The sequence below is a fragment of the Entelurus aequoreus genome, linkage group LG16 (assembly GCF_033978785.1).
Source record: "Entelurus aequoreus isolate RoL-2023_Sb linkage group LG16, RoL_Eaeq_v1.1, whole genome shotgun sequence".
Taxonomy (NCBI): Eukaryota; Metazoa; Chordata; class Actinopteri; order Syngnathiformes; family Syngnathidae; genus Entelurus; species Entelurus aequoreus.
In genome coordinates this window covers 22863168-22882881 of record NC_084746.1, presented here as the reverse complement: position 1 = coordinate 22882881, position 19714 = coordinate 22863168, and the positions used below count along the sequence as shown (strand labels likewise).

Genomic DNA, 19714 nt, shown 5'->3' with positions numbered 1-19714 from the left:
CAGCTGACAATAAGGAAGTAGTTATACTCAATTATTACAATTATTGGTCATGATTATTTAAAACGAGCTCTGAGTATTTGCTTTTACTGCCATCTAGTCTGTATTTTAAAATTTGAGGTGTGTGAGGTTAAGATCACAAAGAACACGTAGAACATTGATAGCAAATAGATTCCTTAAAGGAGCCCTATTATGCAAGACCAACTTTTCTCACCTATTGGTGACTGCTGTTGTGTTCCGAAAATTTAAAATAAAACCATGAAGGCATTGTGAAGATTTTTATAAAATAATCTTGCCTTCCTTTCTACTTGCGCCAAACAGGCTGTTGGGAGTATGCACAATTGGTGACAAATTGGGAAAACCCTCAGCAGATTTCTCCATAATTGGTATGAATTAGTGATGTGCGAGTCATAAAAGAATCATTCAAAACCCGCAAATTTTTAACTGAATCAGCAGTCACGGGTTTTCGCCATTAACTCGACCAGTGACTCGCGCCTGCCACGCTAGCTAATTAAGACAATAAACCATGTAATATGTAATTAATTATGCCCCTGTTAGTCCAACTGCATTTTTATACATGTATTGGCCCCATAAAAAAACAGCAACAAATGTTTTTTTTTTGCCTCAAATCAACTCTCCTTTCCACTTCCTGCCCGAGCTGAATCACTCGCTGTGTCACAGTTCGGCGGGTGCCGCTGCAGGTGCCGCTGCAGGTGCTAGACAATGACTCACTGACTAACAGATACTAAGTGAACGAACGACAAAGTGAATGATGCATCCCACTGATTCATCGCTCGTAATCATTGAAAACTGAATTTGCGTCTTTGTGAGCCTGTTGTCCTCTCTGTTATAGTTGGTTATTTAATTTAATATTGCACTGTTAAATCTTATTGTAATGCTGCACTTTTGTTCAGTTTGTTTTTTGCATTTAGTTTTTATATTGTCCAGAGAATTTATTGTATGTGTCCACAGTATGTGTGATGTATTGATGTATCAACACACCACTGACAATCAAGTGGATTATAGATGTATTTATGGCAGTGTTCTGTAACACAGTGGACATTGAATGGTGGTTAATCCACGTTTGTACCCGTAATTTAGGGGAATGTCTCTCTAAAAGGTTTAAACAGTTGTGAGCGTTTCCTGTGGTATGTACCACTTTTTAAGCACAGGTGTTGCTGCAACTTTCTGAAAAAGCTGCTGTGAATTCCAGCATTTTACCCAAGGAGTCGTCCTACACGTGATGGCATTATTAGCATGTTAGCATGCTCAGCCCATTTACCAATGAGTCTAGCCGACCAGGGCGAGTTGGCTCCCCTGCCCTGGTTCTACCTCTTGGCGGCTGACACCACCTGCGAGGCTCACTGGCTATCATTCAACAGGTTGCGGAAAGGTGGTGCTCGTCAATGAATGTATCGTGGAGTGAGTAAAACGTTTTTGACTTGTTTTCTATTTAAAAAGTCCATGTCAAATCTTTCCTGACATGAAAAATTACAAATATTGAAAGTACTCAGGTATGCGTGCTTGAAAATTTCCCCCGGTTCTTAGCAGGGAAATTGTGGTTCATATTTTTGCAGAATGGTGAAGCCACAGATTAGATTGATGTTTTTTTTTTTTTGTAGGATAAACATTAGTCGCTTGTCGATTTGATTATTAGCTGATGAGGCTGTCAAGACATGTTTGTGACACAGAAATGTTATATAGCACAACTCTGCCCATGCTCAACTGAGTTCTGCTCACCATCACTGAGTTACGCAGTCACATTAAAGGTGGAAGCAGCTGGCAATGTCCATGCATGCATACTAAACATAAACATCCATGCAACCGAGCACACAGATGTATTTTTAAGACTTTTTACTCAGGCTATACCAAAAAATATTACAACAACACTACTGGCTTATGTTGTCATTAGTTTAGTGTGTGTGTGTGTGTGTGTGTGTGCGTGTGTGTGTGTGTGTGTGTGTGTGTGTGTGTGTGTGTGTGTGTGTGTGTGTGTGTGTGTGTGTGTGTGTGTGTGTGTGTGTGTGTGTGTGTGTGTGTGTGTGTGTGTGTGTGTGTGTGTGTGTGTGTGTGTGTGTGTGTGTGTGTGTGTTAATTTTTTTATGTCTATATCTTTCTCAATTACTAATGACATTGAATAAAAATTGCTCGTCGGTACGAGGAATTTGTTTGGTGTTCATGCTTGTCATTCCCCACTGTCTTGTACACATAGGGAGCGCGTGCACCAGTGACGTCTGCTGGTCTTTACAATAGGGGAAGCTAATTTTCAGTTATTCTCTAAAAACGAGTAAAGTTTTCAATAACAGATTGAAAAAAATACAAACCTAGGGGTCTTGTTCACGAGTGAGGGACGAGTGGATCGTGAGATCGACATTGATTGATTAATTGAAACTTTTATTAATCGAAAAAGGGTTTAACGAGAGTTCCCGCCAGAATCCTCATGGTGCTTTTGTTGACCAGAGAGGAGATTCTACAGAGAAATCTCGTTCGTTGGTTGACCTTTTTGATTACGTTGGTTGCCATTTTATCACAGGAAAGATTAGCCTCTAGAATGGAACCTAGGTAGGTGACCTCATCTTTCCTGGTGATAACAATGTCACCCACTTTTATAGTGAAATCATTGACTTTCTTAAGGTTGATGTGGGACAGGCGGATCGGTGCGGCGTCTGTATCGGTCTGTCGTCATGACGAAGGAGCTAAGCCGAAAGGCAAAGTTCTCAATTTACCGGTCGATGTACGGTCCTATTCTCACCAATTGTCCTGAGCTTTGGGTTATGACCGAAAGGACAAGATCGCGGGTAAAAGTGGCCCAAATGAGTTTCCTCTGTCTCTTAGAGATAAGGTGAGATGCTCTGTCATTCGGGAGGAGCTCAGAGTGAAGCCGCTGCTCCTCCACATCGAGAGGAGCCAGATGAGTTGGTTCGGGCATCTGGTAAGATTGTCCCCCTAACGCCTGGCTGGGGAGGTGTTTAGGGCGCCCCCGACCGGTAGGGGACCACGAGGAAGACTCGGGACATAGTGGAGAGACTATGTCTCCCAGCTGGCCTTGGAATGCCCCTGGGAAGAGCTGGACATAGTGACTGGGGAGAGAGAAGTCTTGGCTTCTCTGCTTAGGCTGCTGCCAACTTTGGATAAGCGGAAGAAGATGGATGGAATAGTTAAAATTTTTTTGCTAACATTACATCCAGAGCACACACCCATTAATAATAACACAACTCCACATCTGACAAAATGATTAAAACTCAGAAAAACCTGTATAATGATTCAATAAATTGATTAATTGTGCTGTTTGTTAATGACTATTATTTGTCTGGAAATGTGGAGCTGAGCACACAAGCACTAAAATGTCACACCAACAGAGACAAAAATAATCAGTAAACTGAAACAACAAACCTCTTCAGCTGTAGATATTGCTTTGGAGCGGTTTTATACAAAGTGCACCCTGGAAGCCATTTTAGCCCGCAGCTCAATTTTTATTAGTCCTCCTCTTATTCTGAAAATAAAACGTATCATTTATAATATATGATTGGATATCAAACTAATTAGCATTGTCTGATATAATCAAATCAAACTTTATTTGTAAAACCCCATACATCAGCGGTAGCTGAACCGAAGTGCTGAACAACAGTGCAAGACAGACAGAGCATATAATACAACAATAGAAAATTAAGTTAAAATTCATAAAAAGTGTCACCATACTGTCAAGGACCAAAAGCGGCTTTAAATGAATAATTCTTAAGTTTAGTCCTAAACAATTGTGAATTTGTGGTGGTCTGTAGTTCAGCTGGTAACTTGGGACTAGCTACAAAGAAAGACCGACTGCCCCACTGCTATAACTCAAACATAATAAGTCAGTCCCTCCAAGAGTTCACTATTTTCACAAATACTTTATTGATGTTTTACCCATTTTATTGCACACACACCTAAAAGTAGACAGTAGTTGGCAGTAAAAGCACATACTCAGAACTCTTTGTCAAAAAACTATACTGTTTTAATTCATTATAAATAATACCAGTAATAATTAATCACCAAAGGCTTCCTTTTTGTCTGCTGTCTGCTCTGTTGTCCACATGTTGCAGACATACTCTGTGTATGTTTTACGCCTGATAAGTGTTTTTTCTCAGAATCTATTTGTTTTTCAGTCTGAAGCCTCTTGACATTGAGTTTATGAAGAGACTCCACGACAAAGTCAACGTCATTCCGCTTATTGCAAAAGCTGACACGCTGACCCCAGAAGAATGCCAACTTTTTAAGAAACAGGTGAGACATGATGAGACATATTTGAACAACAGTTTTTCTTATGTGTGTGTGTGGGCTTGTATTGACGGATGTGCTGGTTTTTATTTCAATTCATTCATCTACCATCGTAGATAATGAAAGAGATCCAGGAGCACAAAATCAAAATTTATGAATTCCCGGACACGCACGATGACGACGACAACAAGCTCATCCGGAAGATAAAGGTACTGGACCAAGGACTCGTTGTTAGGAGTCAGCTGGGAGAATAACAAAACACTATTGGTGAGATGGGTACCGAAGTCCATACTTTTGTTGGTACCTAACGAAGTCTGTCGGTGCTATTAGGTACCGATCCACGGAAAATTGCGTCACGTCCTGCACTTGGTCGGTAAAACAATCAGTCAAGCACTCGGAGCGGACTCAGTCAAACAGCCTCATTTATTGTTGCACTTTTCTATGTCAAAAAAGCAAGAACAAGGCGCTCAAAAGTACAGTAAGGTTTCCCTTTTTAAAATGCCTGATGCTAATTTACAGTCAATTTGCTATAAACATGCTACCGATTCGCATAAGCAGGTTTACATGGTGATTTGGTAATAAAAATTATAACTAAGTTACAATCAAACAGCTAGTGTGTAATACAATACAATAGTACAATACAGTATAAACACTTTGCAAAACTCAACTGAAGACAAAACGGGCACTTAATGGCAAGGACTACTTCTTTACTACAGCAACATACTGTCGTCTATACATTACTGCCAATTAATTAGGCCTGGGTGATATGACTCAGTTTTTTGTGGGGGGTTTTTATGAAAAAATGCATTTATAATTTGGTCATATTATGTTGCCTACTTTTTAAACCTATAAACCAATAACCAATAAATACAAGAGATATTTCAAAACAAGTTTTGCTTTTATAACTAGTCACAACTTGCAGGATACATGGCATTAACACACTCTGCATCTTAAAATAAAACATTTTATAAAGCTGATCTTCTCACAACAGATATGAATTGCACGTCATATGGACTAGTTTTTAGTTAGTTTGTTAGTTTTTAGTTGTGATGAGGTGGTGACTTGTCCAGGGTGTACCCCGCCTTCCGCCCGAATGCAGCTGAGGTAGGCTCCAGCACCCCTCGCAACCCCGAACGGGACAAGCGGTAGAAAATGGATGGATGGATGGACTAGTTTTCAAAAACCAAATTAAGAGCTTTTTCTGGGAGGTAAAACTTCATTCTCGAATAAAATATATGTGGAAACAAAAATGTAGCAATGCTAATAAATAAACTAACATTGAGATCAATAAAGTGCAAACTAAAATCTTCTGTCTTAAAGAAAATATATATTAAATAATATTATTTAAATAATTAAATAAAATATAAAAATATAGCATTGTACATAGTATGCAAATAACTACCAACATTGAGGGTCTAGACTACGGGTCCCCAAACTACGGATCCGGCCCGCCAGCTTCCAAAATCCGGCCCGCGGGAAATCCCAAGTTTAAAAAAAAAAATTGATATATTTTTTTAAATCATTTTTATTTTTTTAAATCTGTCCTTTCTAATCCATTTTCTACCGCTTGTTAGTCTCGGTGTACCCTAGATGCTCAGGCAAATCATATTGTCTAAAAGTGCATTTTCCCATCAATAACGTGACATCATCGGCAAAGTGCACGCTCTTTCAGTCAATTAGTGCGTGAGGAATATATATATATATATATATATATATATATATATATATATATATATATATATATATATTTATATACAGTATATATATATATATATATATATATATTTATATACAGTATATATATATATATATATATATATATATATATATATATATATATATATATATATATATATATATATATATATATATATATATATATATATATATATATATATATATATATATATACACACAGCCCGGCCCCCGGCCAAATTGTTTTAACCCAATGCGGCCCCCGAGTCAAAAAGATTGGGGACCCCTGGTCTAGATTCTACAGTTGAGTATTTGGATAAACGCAGGCTTTTCCAATTTATGTTTACCTCATCTTCAGCGACTTGAAGAGCAACAGCAGAAGTGTAAGAATACAAGATTACAACTGGACAGCACAGCTCAGTGTTGAATGTTAAATAAAAAACGAGGTTATTTTGAAACCATTAACACATTTGAACACACAAAAGTATCGAAAATCTGTACTTTTCAGTACCGATACTGATTTTCAGGTACCCTGAATCAATACCGTTCATTCAAAAGTGAAAGGTACCCGTCCCTAGCTATTGATCAGTCTGCCCTTTAGTCAGAATCCAATGCTTGCAGATCCATGTCCCAGTTTTTGCTGTCGCTTAATTTATCAGCTCATTGAATAACTGTCACCAGAGATATGCCTTAGTAACTGCTGCTTCTGGCAACTGTCATCCTCCCACCAACATCATTCCAGTTTACACTGGTCACAGCTACATCATGCAAGACCTAATCTAGCGAGCATTTCAAATTTTTATCTGCATCCCTGGAGACCTCATGATAGCTGCAGTCGGTGGTTAGGGCTTTAGAATGTATGTTAACAGTAGAAGCTGGTATTAGACAACATGTATACAAATATCAATTGTTTTTGTCACCTTTTTCCAGGAGAAGATGCCACTGGCTGTCGTTGGCAGCAACGTTGTCATTGAGGTGAATGGCAAGAAGGTCAGAGGTCGCCAGTACCCGTGGGGCGTGGCAGAAGGTAGGTTTATTCTGTCTGAAAGAAAGCATGATTTGGAGACAATGTATCTATCTGGATGTGAAAGCATGAAGTACAGTGTTTATGGGTGACGTGTGTTTACAAACATATACAACATATTGTATACTCAAACTGACCTGTAGGCTATACCGGTACATTAAATGTTTTAAGACTATTGTCAAAAAGTGATCTATAACCTTTTGCAATAGATTTATTTGGCCTTTTAAAGAAAAAATACAGTGGAACTCGTTTAAGTCGGTCCCGTTCATGTTGACAACCCGTATACGTTTACTAAGGCTTTAATGATTCCCGGTAATAAACCGCAAAAAAATTCCGGCGGTTAGTATTACCGTTTAAAATTTGAACTATCTTAATATTTTGATAAACTGACAGACCGATGACACTGCTCATTTCTTAGAGAAATAGCTAGCCCGCTGATCGTTGGCTAGCGCACTGATCACTAGCTGGCAGCTAACGTACTGATTGCTAGCTGGCGACTAGAGCACTAATCGCTAGATGGAAGCTAGCTCGCACATTGTTGACTGAAAGCGAGTGTGCTAATCGCTAGCTATCTTAAATGCTAACATGCAATGTTTTTCCCCATTACAAATGTCACAAACGGAATCCAAATGGAAAAAGATAAATATATTTAAACACTTAAATACAAATAATATGGCTTTTAAAGGGGAACTGCACTTTTTTAAAATTTTGCCTATCATTCACGATCATTATGGGACACAAAGACACATGTTTTTTTTGTTGTTTTTTTATGCACTCTAATTCTAACTCGTAAATAAACATTAGCAAAAGTCAGCCAACAATGGACCCAATGGGAGTTGATATTCCGCCTATAAAGCACAAAAAAAAGTATCCAAAAACCTCCATCAATGTTTTATATGCATACTGTAAGTATATACTGTATGTAATGTAGTAACAAGCATATTCCTAATAACATGTAATATTTACGTATTTTGCTCAATCTCACTTTGGCTTTTTCCTCCAACAACAACACTGACTAGTACTCACGGCAGACTTCGTAAGAGACAACAAACATAATCAAACAAATACTTAGGGCCTGATTTACTAAGAACCAAACACCACGCGATAATCAGCATGTGCAATCTCTAAAATTCTGTGTACTATTAGTGGTCGTGTTGCGTGAGATTTACTAAGACTGTGTGTGCAATTGTAATGTGGTGCAAACCACCTTATTTAAATGGGAATTTTGCATGCACAATACGGGGCATCACCTCAGAGACACTCTCATTTACTGCACCTTCATGTTATCATGCATCTATCTGTGGTGTTTTGTTATGTTTTTGAACATGCAGGAGACATATACTACTTTTTATGGGCATTTTAGAGGCAAGCGTGTAGTGCATCCACTGCATCTACATTGACCACCCCATTTTTTAAATGTTCAGCTTTATGTCTACATAAGTCGTGATATAGTATTGTTAACTTCATTATTACCACAAAAAAATAACTTAAGTACTGAACCTAACTACTTAGACACATTAGTATACATAATAATCCACATAGGCACTTCCTGTTCAGCGCAAAATAAAAGCATGGCGGTATTAACCTGGAATCTACCACGGCAACTAATAAATTTGACACATTTATTAATTTTGTAGTTTTTTAGCATGTACAAAAGCTTTATTGTTATTGTAGTCAGAAAACAATTAAATTGTCACATCAGCTATGTTAGATAAGCATATATAATATAAAAACACAAAATAAAAATATGCACACATTATCAACAATAGAGGAAAATCACGTCACCAAATCCTATATTTCCACCCATTCTTCTTATAATATAAAAACACAAAATAAAAATATGCAAATATTACCAACAATAGAGGGAAATCACATCACCAAATCCTATATCTCTACCCATTCTTATGTCGCTACACAGTCACAGGTAAATGTGCAAGCGTTGGATAGTTTATTTTTGTAATTAACCATGTGAGTCAGCCAGTCAGCGGTGTCTACTTAAATGTGTTCCACTTGTATTGCATTTTCATGTGGTGTCAAATAAGCATATTTTTCTGCCAAATCGATTGTAAAAAACGAACATAGTTTCCTCCTTTATGTGCAAAACTCATTGCTCAGGCACTAACAGTAATAGATGAGCTTGTCCAAAGTTCTATAATACTGTTATTGCCAATCAAAATGTCTTTATTCATACTCTTATTTCATGTACATTGGCAGAGAAAATTAGATAAAAAGTAGATGTCAGGGTTGAGATGATGCTTTTCCTATGAAGTATCCAGTGTAGACAGCTATTTCAAGATTCAGCTATTATCAGTGTCAGGGTTGTTGTGTTAGCTTGTAATTAATACTAGAATGTTCTTGAGCTTTGAATACGTACACTTCTAGTATCAAGTTCACTTATCAGGGATGTGAATGTCAAAGGAAATTGGGTTCTGAATGATTTATTGCAACCGCTCTTTTTTCCAGGATGGAATGATAATTGAAGTACATCTTCACAGATTTTTCAAAACCAGAATTGGGTGTACAACTTTTAATGTCCATCCATTTCTACCGCTTGTCCCGTTCGGGGTGTTAAGGATTTTGTCATTTACATGTGTTTAAAATCATACTGATTTTTTTAAGCATTAAAGATTTGCAGGGTGTCCTAAAAGTCACTATACACCTAATAAATTGTAAAAAATTACACAAAAGTCATATTTTTAGTACCAACAAAAGAGTCATTTCCATTTTACTTGCAATACTTCCTGCGACGTTCCAATGTGCCTTGAAGGTTAGCTTAGGGGTGGGCAATCTGATGATTGTGACAAATTTCGATCGCGGTGATCAACTCTGAGCATATTTAGTTGATCAAACATTTACGAAAATGTCTGTGACAACACCTAATAAACCTTTTTCTACTTCACTGAAGGTCGTTTTGTTAATAGTGGAGAAGTGATTAACAGGAGCATCATAACTATCCGCTTAAAGCTTAAGGTTTTAAGGTATACTCTGGTATAAATAATTGACAGTTTCAAAATTACTAATATTTTACTTCATACAGTCCGTACAATATAAGCACAAGTGAAAGTTAGAAATCTTTCAGGTTGTGTGTGGCTGAAGCAGCTACATTAGGACCCTTCCTGTTGCACACAGCTCTGCAGGCTCAATACAGATGAAGTACGATCGTCCTCCGAACTTTTCCCTGCCGTTTAAAATTACTAACTCAGCTGTTTCACCTTCCAAAAAAAACGTCATCACTGTATTTAAGTATATTAAATTTTAATTTGTCTTAACATTAAAGGCCTACTGAAATGATTTTTTTTTATTTAAACGGGAATAGCAGATCCATTCTATGTGTCATACTTGATCATTTCGCGATATTGCCATATTTTTGCTGAAAGGATTTAGTAGAGAAAATCGACGATAAAGTTCGCAACTTTTGCTCGCTGATAAAAAAAGCCTTGCCTGTAGCGGAAGTAGCGTGACGTCACAGGAGCTAGTATTCCTCACAATTCCCCGTTGTTTACAATGGAGCGAGAGAGATTCGGAGCGAGAAAGTGATGATTACCCCATTAATTTGAGCGAGGATGAAAGATTCGTAGATGAGGAACATTACAGTGAAGGACTTGAGAGGCAGTGATGGACGTATCTTTTTTCGCTCTGACCGTAACTTAGGTACAAGCTGGCTCATTGGATTCCACACTCTCCTTTTTCTATTGTAGATCACAGATTTGTATTTTAAACCACCTCGGATACTATATCCTCTTGAAAATGAGAGACGAGAACGCGAAATTGACATTCAGTGCCTTTTATCTCCACGACAATACATCGGCGAAATGCTTTAGCTAAGAGCTAACGTGATAGCATCTTGCTTTAACTGCATATAGAAACAAAAGAAATAAACCCCTGACTGGAAGTATAGATAGAAAATCAACAATACTATTAAACCGTGGACATGTAAATACACGGTTAATGCTTTCCAGGCTGGCGAAGGTTAACAATGCTGTGCTAACGATGCCATTGAAGCTAACTTAGCAACCGGAATTGCACAGAGCTATGCTAAAAACATTAGCTCTCCACCTACGCCAGCCAGCCCTCATTTGCTCATCAACACCCGTGCTCACCTGCGTTCCAGCGATCGGCAGAAGGACGAAGGACTTCACCCGATGCGTTTGGCGGCCCGGAGACGTAGGAAGTCAAGGTGAATCGGCGGCTAGCGCTCCAACAAAGTCCTCCTGGTTGTGTTGCTGTAGTCCGCTGCTAATATACTGATCCCACCTACAACTGTCTTCTTTGCAGCCTTCATTGTTCATTAAACAAATTGCAAAAGATGTCCAAAATACTGTGGAATTATGAAATGAAAACAGAGCTTTTTGTATAGGATTCTCCGGGGTACCATAACTTCCGTTACTCGGACTTCGTCACGCGCATACGTCATCATACCGCGATGTTTCAGCCGGATATTTCCCGGGAATTTTAAAATGTCACTTTATAAGTTAACCCGGCCGTATTGGCATGTGTTGCAATGTTAAGATTTCATCATTGATATATAAACTATCAGACTGCGTGGTCGGTAGTAGTGGCTTTCAGTAGGCCTTTAACTAACTACACTTTGCATCTGACATTAGTAACACAAATACTAACTTGTTACTGAGAAAGATATTGGACGCTAACATGGCTAACACCAGCTAACTAACATGGCACGAATGAAGAAGAGAAGCACAATAATGGTATGTTTTACTTTAACGCTAAAATAATGTTACAATTAAGGCATCAAATTGATCAAAACTCATCAAATACACACTTCAACAACTACAAAACACTCTAATTGGCAAGTTGTCAGCAAGTCTCTAAATGCAATCTTGTTGAGCCACTTAGTAATTGCATGTATTAATTTTTTTTTATTTTATTTTTTTACAAAGGAAATATAAAAATGTGTGACTTAAGTGCCAGATTTAACAGTAGACTGCATTGAGAACTGCACTTTATTAGTATTCATTTAGCAAGAATTCAGGTATTTTGTTATCTATTTTAAAAGCACATGCTACACTTTCATTATGTTCTATTATATTGTGAAAAATTACTGTTTAATTTAATAGTAATTTTTATTTTATTTTCATTAAGACATTTCAAGTAACTGGTTACAGCTCTAATTATAATACTGTAATGTGATCCTGTGATATTTTTGCCTATTTTTATTATACTATCAAAATCTCATACCGCCCTATGGCTACCGTTGAATTAAGTTTTTGTTGATCCAGTTCCAGTGCAGCCCTCCGGAAGGACTTTCAATGACTTAACGCTAACGCCTGCTCTACGAGTTTGGGGTTTTCATTAGTGATGCTAGTAGAAGATTGCGTGGTTTGTCAAGAACAGATCCTGTTTCCAGAACTTGCCATTGATAGTGTACATAGTGTACATTTACCATGAATTGATTATCGTGGACCCTGACTTAAAGGCCTACTGAAATGAATTGTTTTTATTTAAACGGGGATAGCAGATCTATTCTATGTGTCATACTTGATCATTTCGCGATATTGCCATATTTTTGCTGAAAGGATTTACCGTAATTTCCGGACTATAAGCCGCACCTGACTATAAGCCGCACCAGCTAAATTTAGGGGAAAATACAGATTGCTCCATATATAAGCCGCACCCGACTATAAGCCGCAGGGTTTTGATGTGTAATTACCGTAGTATATAGGGGTTCCTGCTACCACTGAGGGGATTGTCGGGACAGAGATGACTGTTTGGGAACGCAAAGCGTCCCATTTATTAACAATAAATCATTCAATCAAACTTTCACATCTTTGACATGGCGAACAGCATTCGTGCAGAGTACAAATAATACAACGGTGCAAAGTAATACAAAGTGCTTGCCTGTACGTTATCAAAATAACCAGCCTACCGGTATATGAAAAGTCAGTCTTTAATCTTTGTGTCATCGTCTTCCTCCTACGTACTAAAACCACCGAAATCCTCTTCGTCTGTGTCGGAGAAGAACAGGCCGTAAATAAGCCGCACCGTTGTATAAGCCGCAGGGACCGGAACGAGGGGAAAAAGTAGCGGCTTATAGTCCGGAAATTACGGTAGTAGAGAACAACGACGTTAAAGATCGCAACTTTTGGTATCTGACAAAAAAAAAGCCTTGCCCCTACCGGAAGTAGCGTGACGTAGTCAGTTGAACATTTCCGCAAAGTTCCCTATTGTTTATAGTGATGGCGGCCATAAGTGAGAGCGATTCGGACCGAGAAAACGACGATTTCCCCATTAATTTGAGCGAGGATGAAAGATTTGTGGATGAGGAAAGTGCAAGTGAAGGACTAGTGGGGAGTGGAAGCGATTCAGATAGGGAAGATGTGAGAGGCGGGTGGGACCTGATATTCAGCTGGGAATGACTACAACAGTAAATAAACACAAGACATATATATACTCTATTAGCCACAACACAACCAGGCTTATATTTAATATGCCACAAATTAATCCCGCATAACAAACACCTAGATGTTTGTTATGCTAGCTCCTAGCTCCTAGCTCCCGTCCATATAACCCACCAATACAATTCAAACACCTGCACAACACACACAAAGTTACGTACGTGACACGCACGTACGGGCAAGCGATCAAATGTTTGGAAGCGCAGCTGCGTACTCACGGTAGCACGTCTGCGTCTGTGTATCCAAATCAAAGTAATCCTGGTAAGAGTCTGTGTTGTCCCAGTTCTCTACAGGCGTCTGTGTATCGAAGTCAAAGTCCTCCTGGTAAGAGTCTCTGTTGTCCGAGTTCTTCGATCTTGACTACATCTTTCGGGAATGTAAACAATGAAACACCGGCTGTGTTGTGTTGCTGACTTCCCTCGCAAAGTACTCCGCTTCGCACCGACAACTTTCTTCTTTGCTTGCTCAGCTTCTTTCTCCATAATACAATGAACAAATTGCAACAGATTCACCAACACAGATGTCCAGAATACTGTGGAATTATGAAATGAAAACCGATCTATATCGTATTGGCTTCAATGGGCTACCGATACTTCTGTTTCACTGGCTACGTCACGCGCATACGTCATCATCCAAAGGCGTTTCCAACCGGAAGTTTAGCAGGAAATTTAAAATTGCACTTTATAAGTTAACCCGGCCGTATTGGCATGTGTTGCAATGTTAAGATTTCATCATCGATATATAAACTATCAGACTGCGTGGTCGGTAGTAGTGGGTTTCAGTAGGCCTTTAAACAAGTTGAAAAACGTATTCGGGTGTTACCATTTAGTGGTCAATTTTACGGAATATGTACTGTACTGTGCAATCTACTAATAAAAGTTTCAATTCAGTGCTACGCGATGGAGCAGTATGGCGGCCATAAAGCTTCTCAGCACTGGCTTGGATCTACTGTCTCGGACAGAAAAACCTCTTGCTTGGTGGCTATTTTGTACACTATTCCAATGTCAATTAGCGAGCCATGGGCAAAGAAAATGATACGCTTACCAAAACTACAATGCTTAAGCTGTTAAATGCAGTAAACTCACATCTGTACAAATGATACCTGAAACTAAATAGAAAAAGTAATTATGTAGTGAAATGTATAGGGGTGACTTCATCAAGCACTAAAAATGTATAGTGACTTTTGAGACACCTCTGCATAATCATTGCACTCTGGAAGAAGAATGGTTCAAATGAATCATAAAGCTACCAAAATGAATATGACATTGATCTGTACATGATAACTTTACGCCAATATTTGACCACAAAACTTACTTTCTTACTATCCAAAAAGACTTATCTGGATGTTCTCATTCATCCAAGTCATTGTATTCTCATTCAATTAGCATTCAATAGATTGCAACTCGACTTTTAACTTTGTTTTAGAAGACGTTTTGCTTCTCATTCAAGTAGGAGTTATCATGCTCATATACTGAGATTGGCCAGATCTAGTCTGAGACTTAGATTAGGGCTGCACGACTAATCAACATTGAATTGACATCAAAGTTGTAATTAGTGCGATTACGTAACCGCAAGAGGCTGAGTTTTTTTCTCCCTTCGCCGTCACCGGCATTTGAGTGTCAGACATGTCCCCCAATGAGAATTGTTGAACCTTGCGGTTATTCGTCTCTCACTTCAAACAGGGAAGCAGTGTTGTGACTCACCAGTGAGAAGTTCCACAAAATAACATAAATTAGGAGGAAAAAAATGTGATTACAAAGCCAAATCACCCGGTGTAGGAATACTTCCGCTTCAAATCAAATCAATATAAGCCCATCAACATGAACGAACGAGCGAGAATGGCGTGGTCACATGAATGCAACAAACAAAAAGACAACGTCTGATGCACTCCAAGATGTCCAGTATTTATTGAAGTTATTATTTTCCTTGCAGAAATGAGTCTTTTAAAAATATTTTCTGGTTTATTTATTCAGGATAACAAAGTTATTCACCTTCCTAATATAGTACAGTGATAAACAATTGTACAGTAATGAGAAAAAAGGGGATATCCTTTTGAATGGTTACTTGCATTATTAAAATAAATTATGATTACATTACCTTAAAAACACTGTATAGAGTTGTATCCGTTATTTCTTCAGTTTAAGAGCATGATGTAGACAAAAGCATAAACCAAATATTTTTTAAAGTATTGCATATTATTCTAATGTGTGGCACCTTGGGACAAGAATATTTTGATTGACAGTCTAAAAGTAACATGTCTTCATTCACTCTTAATTTTTGCAGTTTTATGCATTCATATGTATGAAATATAAAAATCACAAAACAAATCGCAATTTTGGAGAGAAAAATCGCAATGAGGTTTTTTCTCAATATCTTGCAACCCTAGGTCAGATCTAGTCTAGCAACTGGTGTCAAAACCCCAACTATTTATACTCCAACGCAGGAAGGATATGCCTGGGCAAGGATGGTTTTGCCCTATTGTAGTGAAAAAAACAACTATTGAGATGCAAAGGAGCAAACCCTCTGTCAATGCCAACGACCGTCGTTTCACTGGAATCGCCCATGTTAGCATTCCATTCAGTTGTAAAAATGGCACAAAAGGAGCATTGGTGACCAGAATGTTTAAAGTCATGTTATCTGTTGGAGTCTTAATTGCAGAGCCTTTTAGGAATGGTTGAAACAACAGATGTAGGTGGTATCGGAGACCACCTCCTTTGTTTGGGGATGGTTTTTCAACCTTGATGTAGATGGCTTTCCTCAATGGCTTCCCCTCAAGGCGTGTCCTTTCAACCCTGCCTAAAGTACTACAGTTTAGCCTCAACCAAATAACTAAAGTTTTGAACAAGTGTCATCTTATTCTATTTGATGATAGCACTGTGGATCCCCGAAATAACTCAAATGTACACAATCCCTCTGGTGATCTTTCTGCCTGTAGGGATTCTGGAAAAGGAGGCTTGATGTTGTGTATCTGGGAATATTCCTCTGTGACAGTTGAAAGGGATGTATCACTGTTAGCCATCACTGTACTGTTGTTTCTTTTACTGCTGACTTTCTTTTCCATCCAATTGCGCATCGTCAAAAAGATAATGAACTGTGCCATTTTCAAAAGAAAAATTGTGCTATGCGTTTGGCCATTTATCAGTCTTTCACTTTTTCATTCTTTCCTTTCTCTCCCTTTTCTGTTTTTTCTTTGTCTATTCTTTTCCATGACTGACAGAGGGCATATTTGGTAAACAAAACCAGCCTTGTCTTTATTTGAATCCCGTTTTCTCACCTACACTACTTCCTGTTTCCCCCTCAGAACGTCCCTGACCCTCATTTTTCATCCACTCCTTTCCTCTTCACTCTTACGTTGCTGCACTCTCTCATCATCAGGCTGATGGTCAAACCATTGCTTAACCAGACCTGGGCATCACACTGATGACAACATTTTAAAATATACTTTTACTATACATAACACACAAGCCAATCCCTCTCGGAATTCACACAAATTCAACCAATCCCCCCAAAATTATATGCGGCCTTGCAACTTTGGCCAATTCCCACAACTTCCACGCACATTTTGGCCAATTTAATTTGTTTTTGAGCGGCGCTCTAAAACACATGTAAACTTTCTAAACAAAACTTTTTTTTTTGTATAAACAAAGCATGAACAACAACATGTAACAATTGTAGTCCTCCCACGTAGTTTAGACCTACCTTTTGTTCCTGTCTATAGCGCTAAGCCTTCTGAATAATGTAGTATATAAAAAAATTTGCAGACACACATTTGCAGACGTTACGACTGCAAATAGAAGCTAATACAAGTAATGACAGAAGAAATTAATAAATTAAAGAGATGGTTTGACAAAAATAGACTATGTTTGAATCCCTGTAAAACTAATATAACACAGTATAGTAGAAGAGAAAGTCAAACACAGATACAAATAGAATAACATGAACTGGAAATCTCATACAGAAATATACCCAAAAAGGTGTCAAAATATACTTCAATAATGAACAAAGCAAAATATGTTCTGGACCATACATCACACCATATTCTTTACTGCTTGCTAGTGTGTCCATGTCTAAGTTATTGTGTAGAAATATGGGTAAATAACTACAAAAGTATGTTTCATTCTCTAACCGTGGTACAAAAGAGCTCAGTTAGAATAATACATAATGTTGGTTATAGACAATATTAAAACTCCTGATTTATTGAGTCAAAAATATTGAAATTCAATGATTTCACTTATGTACAAAGCAAACAATAACCTGCTACGCAAAAATGTACAACAATTTGTCTCAACAAAAGAGGAGAAATAGAAGCTTAGGCAAAAATTTTACTTGAAATATTTGTATGCACGTACAACACTTAAGACCTTTAGCATATCAGTATGTGGAATTAAATTATAGGACGGATTAATAAACATTGTACTTACATAATTTGAATTCAAGCATTATAGGCTGTAACAATCCGGCAAAAAATCCTGTGTAATCCTAGACATATTGACTGGTATCACACGGAAAAAAATATAACCAAATGACTTGCATTGTAAAGCAGTGTCGGACTGTTCCCGACCTTCTCAGATGTAATAAAGTTTTAAGTTTGTACAATTTAATTTCTAAACTTACATGGAAATACTTAATTGAATTGGTGAAATATAGGCAACAGGCTGAAGTGATAGCCTTGAGCTAAAGCACCTCCAAAGCCACACATCTTCACGGTACAATCCGACAATACTTTTATGGTATAAATGGCATTTTTATGCTTTCTTTCATTCATATTTGATATTTGTTTCAAGCAACATCAGTTTCTAGTCCCAGGTCTGATGCCGTTCAGTCTCATTAGAAATAAACCAATGAAGCTACAGCTGAAATACATCGCTGTAACCAAGGCTCCTGTCTTTGCGCCAATATTTTTTTCATACTCTTGTTCTAGTTCATTTCTGTGATTCTACTCTGTATTCTTGAATCACAAGGGGTAGTCACAGTGTTAAAAGGTTGGGCAAAGGTAGGATCTGTCAACACTAACTAGGATTAATGAAGTTATTAATACATCACGCGGCTTGGTATCATTATGTTTTACTCATTTGCATACGTGCGCATTGCAAAAATGTTAGCAGCAAAACATCTAGTTTGCAAAAAGAGACCAACATGCACGCTTTTGCATGTTTGAAGTGCAAGTTTGTCAGCTTTTAACACATCATACTGTATATCATCATAGACTAAAAGAATATGCTGTATTGAATATAAAACGCTAAGGCCCAAAACACCTGATGGACAATATTCTTTGAAATTCATCACTTTGATCAATGCAACAAACATCCACAGATAACAAGCTGAGAACAATTCATCAGGTATTTTTTGCCTAAATCGTAGTTTCTAGCCTGCTTTTCCCCTTGGATCCCATGAGATCCTCTAGTTTTGCCTCCCCAAGCTGCTAATGCATAGATCCTCCTGTATAGGCCCTCCGACCGCCTCACCCCCTTATAACCCCTGCACTCTTAAGCCAGTCAGCCTGGACCCATGCAGGTTATGGTGTTGATCCGGGCCAATTTGGGTCAGAATCGGCGTCTGAAACGTAAAAAAAAAAAAACAGTCGCTCCAGACCCAGATTTTGCCCCCGCTGGGCACAGACAGTAACTGAAAAACCGTACCCCTCCCCCTTCGTCAGAGCTCCCTCCTCTAGAAGAGACAGGAGGTCAATGGCTGGCTTGGGAGGCCAAGGGGCGGAGCTTCTTAAGTTTCATCAATGGTAAGGTGTTCCTTTTCGCTCTCCTGATGATGAGTGGCTACCAGTGGAGTGGAGCAATAAGGAGCAGCGTTTTCAGTGAAGAAGAGGCTGCAAACTGTGCACATATCACCATATACTGTATATCATATAACCTTATGTTTCATATAATCGTCTTCTGCAATCTGTATGCAGTCCTTTTCCAGAATCCCATCTGATTATTAACCATGATCAAACTCCTAATCATCTAACTATTCTGTCATCAAACTACTGATGGAACAACGAGCCTTATTAGTTACATTTGTTGTCTGTGTAATTAAGATTCATTATTTTTTACTCAATGTAATTTAAAGTTTACACATCTCATATTTACAGTCAGCATGTTAGAAATGTAGTTTGTCTCAAACCAACCATAGTTGGTTGTTTTGTAACATTAACTTTCTAACTTATAACAAAAGTTAAATTCAGGCAGTCCTCGGTCTACGTATGTGTTCTGGTACTTTCTCAGGTACTGACCGAATTCCTATCGATCACATAAAATCAAACGGTACCATATTTTGATACCTTTATTCCATGTGAGGTCTTTTGGCAGACTCAGCTGTGGCTAAAAACACTTGG

At 38.1% G+C, this 19714-nt stretch overlaps 1 protein-coding gene across 2 annotated transcripts in view; it reads left to right on the top strand.

The window, feature by feature from the left end:
* Nucleotides 1-19714, top strand: part of LOC133630721 (septin-7-like) — a 102984-nt gene that overhangs the window by 67252 nt on the left and 16018 nt on the right. For both annotated transcript variants that reach the window (XM_062022412.1, XM_062022411.1), the window contains exons 6-8: nt 4140-4257; nt 4368-4460; nt 6877-6973. In XM_062022412.1, coding sequence (XP_061878396.1) covers nt 4140-4257; nt 4368-4460; nt 6877-6973 — 308 coding nt within the window. The remainder of the gene's footprint in view (nt 1-4139; nt 4258-4367; nt 4461-6876; nt 6974-19714) is intronic.